The 9,205-nt window shown below is 44.5% G+C and overlaps 1 protein-coding gene across 1 annotated transcript in view; it reads left to right on the forward strand.

Annotated features, from left to right (window-relative positions):
* COPA (COPI coat complex subunit alpha) overlaps positions 1-7,080 on the forward strand; it is a 42,747-nt gene extending 35,667 nt beyond the window's left edge. Inside the window, exons 24-33 of the mRNA XM_061120391.1 lie at positions 1,617-1,706; positions 1,874-1,983; positions 2,773-2,850; positions 3,017-3,085; positions 3,614-3,750; positions 3,978-4,164; positions 4,250-4,360; positions 4,895-5,056; positions 5,957-6,151; positions 6,416-7,080. Coding sequence (XP_060976374.1) covers positions 1,617-1,706; positions 1,874-1,983; positions 2,773-2,850; positions 3,017-3,085; positions 3,614-3,750; positions 3,978-4,164; positions 4,250-4,360; positions 4,895-5,056; positions 5,957-6,151; positions 6,416-6,475 — 1,199 coding nt within the window. The 3' untranslated portion in view covers positions 6,476-7,080. The remainder of the gene's footprint in view (positions 1-1,616; positions 1,707-1,873; positions 1,984-2,772; positions 2,851-3,016; positions 3,086-3,613; positions 3,751-3,977; positions 4,165-4,249; positions 4,361-4,894; positions 5,057-5,956; positions 6,152-6,415) is intronic.
* The last annotated feature ends 2,125 nt before the right edge of the window (positions 7,081-9,205 follow it).

A 9,205-nucleotide genomic window follows, 5' to 3' on the forward strand; every position in this document is an offset into this window, starting at 1 on the left:
TTTACCATATATGTAGTCATACTCTCCATTCTGTGTTTTATCATTCATGACATACAATCTTAAGATACAAACCTCAGCTACCTCGATTCTGTCATGTGAGTATACCCACTGCCACGCTTATCTTTACACTGTTTTCTTGGAAAAGTCTACTGATTTGTTTATTCTGAGTTTCTTGGCAACTAAGAGCCTATCTAAATAGACCTTGGGCATTTTGTGCCCAGTGCTGCTCTTTCCTTCACATCCTCCTCTCTAACCTTCATCCTCATGCCCTGTATACACAGCCAGTTCAGTTCAGTTCAGTTCACTCACTCAGTCATGTCCGACTCTTTGAGACCCCATGAACCACAGCATGCCAGGCCTCCCTGCCCATCACCAACTCCCGGAGTCCACCCAAACCCATATCCATCGAGTCGGTGATGCCATCCAACCATCTCATCCTCTGTCGTCCCCTTCTCCTCCTGCCCCCAATCCCTCCCAGCATCAGGGTCTTTTCAAATAAGTCAGCTCTTTGCATGAGGTGGCCAAAGTATTGGTGTTTCAGCTTCAGCATCAGTCCTTCCAATGAACACCCAGGACTGACCTCCTTTAGGATGGACTGGTTGGATCTCCTTGAGTCTCCAAGGGACTCTCAAGAGTCTTCTCCAACACCACAGTTCAAAAGCATCAGTTCTTTGGCGCTCAGCTTTTTTTATAGTCCAACTCTCACATCCATACATGACCACTGGAAAAGCCATAGCCTTGACTAGACGGACCTTTGTTGGCAAAGTAATGTCTCTGCTTTTTAATATGCTGTCTAGTTTGGTCATAACTTTCCTTCCAAGGAGTAGGCGTCTTTTAATTTCATGGCTGCAATCACCATCTGCAGTGATTTTGGAGCCCAGAAAAATAAAGTCAGCCACTGTTTCCACTGTTTCCGCATCTATTTGCCATGAAGTGATGGGACCAGATACCATGATCTTAGTTTTCTGAATGTTGAGCTTTAAGCCAACTTTTTCACTCTCTTCTTTCACTTTCATCAAGAGGCTTTTTAGTTCTTCTTCACTGTCTGCCATAAGCGTGGGGTTATCTGCATATCTGAGGTTATTGACATTTCTCCCTGCAATCTTGATTCCAGCTTGTACTTCCTCCAGCCCAGCGTTTCTCATGATGTACTCTGCATATAAGTTAAATAAGCAGGTGACAATATACAGCCTTGACGTACTCCTTTTCCTATTTGGAACCAGTCTGTTGTTCCATATACTGTGTATACACATGTACTGTGTATACATGTTGTTACATGTATACACAGTAGTGGTGCTAATTTACCAAAGATCTCAACAAGAAATGCCAAGAATTGGTACCGAAGGCTGGTTAGTAAAAGATTATTTAAGAGGCAGTTTTTGGTAGCAGGAAGGTCAGTTGTTTTCATCTCTCTTCTATTCCTTCGTTCTGTGAAACCTATGCTAACCTGCAAGTTAGCATAACATAGATACCACAAAAACAAATAATAAACAAAAACAGTAAGTAGACAAAGCATTGGCACATCCTTCTGTAAGGATACATCTTGCCTGCAGAGGAGGCCATATGTCAGAGTTCACCGACTGTAACCAGCTCCTTTCTGTTCCTTCCCACTGTAGGGAAGGGAGGCGCCCTGGCTGCTGACATTGACATTGACACTGTTGGCACTGAGGGCTGGGGAGAGGATGCCGAGCTGCAGCTGGATGAAGGTGAGATGCTCATCTCGGGCTGTTCTGGGCAGATGGGCTCCTTGGAGTGGGACTGGGTTGTGGTGCAATTCTGCAGGGTGCTGGACCATGGGATCCCAACATTTTTCTTGCCTTTGGCTAAAATTGTCATGTTGCAAATCTATTTTGTGCCTGGATTTTCCTTACAGATGGGTTTGTGGAGGCCACAGAAGGTTTGGGGGATGATGCTCTTGGCAAGGGACAAGAAGAAGGAGGTGGCTGGGACGTGGAAGAAGATCTGGAGCTCCCTCCTGAGCTGGTAGGTGGAATTCTCACCCTTGTATGGTTCTCTTCATTTCCCCCTGTGGAGGCTAGCAGCCTTGTCACCCCCCAACCCCTGTCCTAAGGACCCCAAAAGGGAGATCTAGATCCTCCTAGTCTGCTCATCTCCCATTTGAAAGCTAGAAGAGCATAACTAGGGTTGTGCAGTGGCAGCTTATGAAAAGGCAGCAAGCTTTTTTGTCTGAATTGGAGCTTTTGGTATATAGTTTTTGTTACAACTACTGAAATTTCTACTATTGTGAGAATCTTCTTCCACAATCACCACCCCTCACCAGCAGAGGCTGGGAATAAGATAGAGTTTTGTTTAGCTTTATCAGGACAAATTGATGCTTTTGAAGCATCAATTGAAGAATTGATGCTTTTGAACTGTGGTGTTGGAGAAGACTCTTGAGAGTCCTTTGGACTGCAAGGAGATCCAGGCAGTCCATTCTAAAGGAAATCGGTCCTGAATATTCATTGGAATGACTGATGCTGAAGCTGAAATGCCAATACTGACTCACTGGAAGAGCTGACTCACTGGAAAAGACCCTGATGCTGGAAAAGATTGAAGGTGGGAGGAGAAGGGGACGACAGAGGATGAGATGGCTGGATGGCATCACCGACTCAATGGACATGAGTTTGAGTAGACAGGAGGTGGTGATGGACAGGGAGGCCTGGCGTGCTGCAGTCCATGCGGTCGCAGAGTCGGACGTGACTGCACGACTCAACTGATCAGGACAAATAGCTTGAATGGCTTAAAAACAGACTCATTTCTTTTTTTCCCTAGGATATACCCCCTGGGGCAGCTGGTGGGGCTGAGGATGGGTTCTTTGTGCCCCCAACCAAGGGAACCAGCCCAACTCAGGTAAGCAGAGAAATACAGCCCTGTAGGGGTAAGTGTTTCTGAGGTGGCTATGCTTGATTACATGTGTAAAGAATACTGACACTCTTCTGTTACAGATACAGAGTAGGATTGTTGGGAAGAGAAAGAACAAAATTTCACTTGTCTTGGGTTTTCTGTTCCTTGTTAGATCTGGTGTAATAACTCTCAGCTTCCAGTTGATCACATCCTGGCCGGCTCTTTTGAAACAGCCATGCGAGTGAGTCTTAAAGTTACCTTGGCTTTCACTGAATGTGCCTGGGGTCCCAGGGGGATGGCTGACTCATCCTAACCAGATGGAAATTATTATACCCACAGGGGCAGAGGTGTATATGTATCATGGGAGCCCTTGGTGTTCCTCTTATCTGCTTTCAGTGCGGCTTAGTAATCTCTTAAAGTGGATTCTTCTAGCCATTTTCCACCGCTTTATAGCCTGCTTTCTGGCTCACATCAGTGAAGTCAGCACCCCTTCACCCCTTCATGAACAGGTGTATGTTCTGAACACTAAGCCATGTGCTATGGTAGCAATAACAGTACCAACAGTGCAGCAACCACTAACGTTTAATGTTGACTGTTTGCCAGTTACTGTCATGAATGCTTTATGGGTATTATTAAATGAAGTAGATCATAATTAAATATAATTTATTGATGAGGAACCAAGTAGAGAGAACTTAAATATCTTGCCCAGGGTCAACTAGTTTTTAAGTAGCAGAGCTCAGATCCTTGTTTCCTTCCTCTTGTATTCCAGCTCCTTCACGACCAGGTAGGGGTAACCCAGTTTGGCCCCTACAAGCAACTGTTCCTGCAGACCTATGCCCGAGGCCGTACCACCTATCAGGCTCTGCCCTGCCTGCCCTCCATGTATGGCTATCCTAATCGCAATTGGTAAGGGCCCTTGCTTCTCTCTGTTCCAGCTTGTGGTAGATATTTCAGATGTTAGCCTCAGGGAATATCAGCATTGTCCCAGAGCTGACGTTTCCTAGTAGGAAAAGATCTTTGGCTTGCCACTTATCCCTGGCTTTTTTCACTGTAGGCTGTTGTGATCATGTTTCCAGAAGAAGTTAGGTTGAGGTGGGCTCCTAATGATCCTGTCTTCTACTTTTCTCTTTCAGGAAGGATGCAGGGCCGAAGAACGGTGTCCCAGCTGTGGGTCTGAAGCTTAATGACCTCATCCAAAGGTTGCAGCTGTGCTACCAGCTCACCACTGTTGGCAAGTTTGAGGAGGCTGTGGAGAAGTTCCGTTCCATCCTACTCAGCGTGCCTCTGCTCGTGGTGGACAATAAACAGGAGATTGCAGAGGTGAGCGCCGTCTAGCTGCTTGTCAGAGTGCTGGGCACCCCCGAGTCTTGCATCTGTACCGTGGCCTTTTGTCCCCTCTCTCCAGGCTCAGCAGCTTATCACCATTTGCCGTGAGTACATTGTGGGTTTGTCCATGGAGATAGAAAGGAAGAAACTGCCCAAAGAAACTCTGGAACAGCAGAAGCGCATCTGTGAGGTAAGACCTCTGAGCAGTACAGAGGCATCCTCCCTTTTACCCTCTGAATGAATGAATAGTAAGTCACTTCAGTTGTGTCCGACTCGTTGCGACCCTCTGGACTGTAGCCCGCCAGGCTCTGTCCATGGGATTCTCCAGGCAAGAATACTGGAGTGGGTTGCCATTTCCGTCTCCAGGGGATCGTCCCCACCCAGCGATTGAACCAGGGTCTCTTAGCTCTCCTGCCCTGGCAGGTGGGTTCTTTACCGCGAGTGCCACCTGGGAAGCCTCTATGGAATCTGAATTCTTTAGGTCTCAGTATGGGAAGTAAGAGAAATTTGGGCCTGTTTCTGTGACAGTAGAATGTTTCTCCACCCTTCTTCCTCATCCCATACGTTCTCTATAATTAGGAGGCAGACGCTTTCTCTGTTTTATAGCCAGTCGGTTTTTTATTTGGTTGTTGTGTTGTGTTTTTAATGCACGTGCGACAACTTATAAATGATCTATCCTAGCTTTAGCATCAGCCTGACATATGTTCCTCCTTCTGTCCACCAGATGGCAGCCTATTTCACCCACTCAAACCTGCAGCCAGTGCACATGATCCTGGTGTTGCGTACAGCCCTCAACCTCTTCTTCAAGCTCAAGAACTTTAAGACTGCTGCTACCTTTGCCCGGCGCCTGTTGGAACTCGGGCCCAAGCCGGAGGTGGCTCAACAGGTATATGGGAACTCCTTCAATGAGCATAGGAGAACTAGATCTCCTCTTACACGGAGGGGGTCGAAGACTAATATTCTTGTCTCAGAAACAAAGTGCTGTATTACAGCAGTATACAAAAGAGCCAACGAGATGCCATCCTCTGTTTACATACAGAGGATGAGGACCTCTGTATGGCATGAGGACCCCCTTTTATTCCTGGAAACTAAACAAATACCTTACTCAGACCTGGCTCCACTGTGAGAGTGTGACCTGTGACATCGAATAGCTCCTCTGTAGCTGAAAATCAGCCCTGAAGTGTCCTTCAGTTCTAGATTTCTCCTTACCAACACCAGTTGCCTCCATATATATACATGTCCCATTACTTGTGTTTTCTGAAAGCTTTTTTATTTGGGCAGTGAAAGGCAGTTTTAACCCTTTCATGGCTAACCCTGAGAATTCTCAGACTTAGTGGAGAAGTATGGGTCTAGTTGGGCTTCCCCTGTGGCTCAGCTGGTAAAAGAATCCACCTGCAATGCGGGAGACCTGGGTTCAATCGCTAGGTTAGGAAGATCCCCTGAAGAAGGGAAAAGCTACCCACTCCAGTATTCTGGCCTGGAGAATTCCATGGACTGTATAGTCCATGGGGTCGCAAAGAGTCAGACACGACTGAGCGACTTTCACTTCACTTCACTATGGGTCTAGTTCCAGAGGGCCACTTTGGAACAGAAAAGGAAAAACCCTGATAGAATAGGAATGACTGTTATTATTCCTTCATATGACCTGTGCAGAGGATGTATTCTGTATTCACTCAGTACAATTGCATCTTACATCAAAGAAACTACTAAACCATGGTGTTGAGGTCATTTGAGTTGTGGTGTGCAGTTTTCAGTCCTTTTAAATAAAATTCCTTCCCTCTCTTAGACCCGCAAAATCCTGTCTGCCTGTGAGAAAAACCCCACAGATGCCTATCAGCTCAATTATGACATGCACAACCCTTTCGACATCTGTGCTGCATCTTATCGGCCCATCTACCGTGGAAAGCCAGTGGAGAAATGTCCACTCAGTGGGGCCTGCTATTCCCCTGAGCTTAAGGGTCAGATCTGCAAGGTCACTACGGTAAGTACTGTCCTTGAGAAATGAATCTAGAATAGAGGGAAGGGGAAAGAAGGCATATTGGTCCTTTTGTTTCCTGTATTCCCGCCTCACACCTTAAGGCAATGACATTGGAGAAACGTAGAACTTCTCCCCACCACTCCTTACCAATCAGTAACAATAACAAAGCACTCTCCTGTGCTCACTAGGAGTGCTAGGAGTGCAGGGATTAGACTCCCTAGGCTTCTCACCCTCAAAAATCCCTAATGTTTTCTTCTTCTTCCACAGGTGACAGAGATTGGCAAAGATGTGATTGGTTTGAGGATCAGCCCTCTGCAGTTTCGCTGAGGCCCCTTTCTGTGTGTAGCATCAAACATCATGTTTTCCCGCGGAGACTCAGTCTTTATATTCTTCTAGCTCCTTCTTCCTTAATTACTCTTCATATTGGTGTTTAGTTCTCCCTCCCCCTAAAATCTAATGTCCTTTTCTCTTCTTGTATGGCTAATCAAAATGTCTAAACCTGATTTTTCTTTTTTGCCTCTGAGAACCTCTCATCTTCTCAAGGTAACTTATAGTTGTGGTCACAGTTAGCCTTGCCTTCCCAGTGTAGATCTTTCAAAGAACATTTGTGATGAACATTTAAATAGTAAATTCCTTCAATATTTATCCTTTCCCTTTCCACCCCATGTGTATTTTTTGTTAGAAAGGAATGAGATGTAATAAATAAGATAGCATCTTTTACTCAGTCATAGCAAGCTCTTAGCCATCTCCATTTTCCTTGGGCATTTAAACTCCTAGGCAGATATAGCCTTTCTGTGCCCAGAAACTTTAAAAGTCTGAGAAGAAACTCTTTGTTTTCCCAGAAATACATATCACTTTTTGTTGATTTATTCTTTCCAAAGATTGTTCTTGTATTTTGTTTCTCACACGAAATAAAGTAGATTTTTATGAGAGTTTTGTGGCTTGTCATTTGCTTCCTGGACACTCTCACATTCCTCCTTACTGCATGTAGCTGCCCCATCAAAGCAGGTATCTTTCCTTAATTATTCATTTTTAATTCAGTTCAGTTCAGTCGCTCAGTCATATCCGACTCTTTGCCACCCCATGGACTGCAGTATGCCAGGCCTCCCTGTCCATCACCAACTGGGAAACAAAATGGATAAATCTGAAATAATTGAATACCAGACAAGAATTTGAAGCTGATTAATAAACAGTGGAGAACCAAAAATGTCCTTAATCAAGAGAGTGATACAAAGAAAAGGCTGTAAAATACTCCTTTGCAGCAGTGTTCACTATACATGAAAGGCAGGAGATGAGTAAATACTGAGATGAGGTGTTAGGCATTTCAGTAGTAAAGCAAGTTTTAATGGTCTTCCCTGGTGGTACAGTGGATAGGAATCCGCTTGCCAGTGCAGGAGACATGGGATCAATCCCTGGTCTGGGAAGACTGCACATGCCACGGAGCAATTAAGCCCATGCACCACAACCTTGAACCTGCACACCCAGAGCCTGTGCTCCGCAAGAGAAGCCATGCACCGCAGCTTAAGAGCAGCGCCCCCCGCTCTCCATAACTAGAGAAAGTGCGCACATCAGCAAAGACCCCGTGCAACCAATAAATACATTTATAAAAAATAGTAAAGCAAGTTTAAGAAATAGGACAATCATGCTTATTTTCAACTCCATCCTAATTCATTTACTATCTGATACTTTCCTTATTAGCATACTTGTATTACTATATTAATGTAAAGCCAATAGAAATACCTATAACATGTGCTTGTTATAACTACAGTTGTATTAGAGAGACACATGTAAGCAGTTTGGAGTTAACCTGGAATAGATGTTACAGCTGTTGGGGAGAAAGAGATTAATCAGGGAAGAATTAGATTACAGAAGTTTAGAAGTGAAAACAGCCTTAGAGTTTCAGCTTTCATGTTTTTTTTATCATATTTGTAATATCAAATGTAATAATCATCCTATTTTTTATCATATTTGTAAATATATTTGATATTTATAATATCATATTTGTATCCTAGAGTGGAGAAGGGTTTTGAACAAAGCAATTTAATAACAGAGTTGAGACTAGCATTTAGGTCTTCCGACTTCTAGTTCAGAGTGTTTTTCCCAAGTTACAGTACTTGTGCTTGGAAGATCACAGCAGGTTTTGCACAGGTATGACTTTAAAAGTATGTCCCCTAAATGTCAAGGAAAGAGTAAGTACCTAATCTGGTGCTTGACACAGTACTCAAGTGTGCTTAGGAAGCTAAGGATGAAAGTCATGAAGTGACTTTTTTCATTTAGATGTGGTTTCTCCCTTTTAAACTTTATGATACTTTTCCTGAATTCTTATAAGACAGTGACCTTGGCCATACTTATACTGTGTGTATGCCTATTCCTACGTCTAGCCTAAGGCCCAGTCAACTACCTTAACAGCAAGGGCTGGCCTGATTTATCTCTCTGTCCTCCACGGTGCTCCACATAGGATCTTGAACAACGGTAGATGCCCTCTAAGTAGTAAAGTAGGTTTGTCTAAAGCAGTTGATGCATTTTGGAAGATCTAAATAGAACAATTCCAGAGGAGGGAAGGGATGTCTGGAGTTGTCTTTATCTGAACTTTCCCAACTACACACGATTGACTTCTGTGTAAAGCAAAGGCTATAGGTCAGGGAAATTCAGTTCAGTCACTCAGTCATGTCCGACTCTGTGACCCCACGGACTGCAGCACGCCAGGCTTCCCTGTCCATCACCAACTCCCGAAGCTTGCTCAAACTCATGCCCATCGAGTCGGTGATGCATCCAACCGTCTCATCCTCTGTCATCCCCTTCTCCTCCTGCCTTCAATCTTTCCCAGCATCAGGGTCTTTTCCAAGGAGTCAGTTCTTCACATCAGGTGGCCAAAGTATTGGAGTTTCGGCTTCAGCATCAGTCCTTCCAATCAATATTCAGGACTGATTTCCTTTAGGATTGACTGGTTGGATCTCCTTGCAGTCCAAGGGACTCTCAAGAGTCTTCTCCAATACCACAGTTCAAAAGCATCAATTCTGTGACACTCAGCTTTCTTTATACTCCAACTCTCATATC

This window comes from Dama dama, chromosome 20 (assembly GCF_033118175.1).
Source record: "Dama dama isolate Ldn47 chromosome 20, ASM3311817v1, whole genome shotgun sequence".
Taxonomy (NCBI): Eukaryota; Metazoa; Chordata; class Mammalia; order Artiodactyla; family Cervidae; genus Dama; species Dama dama.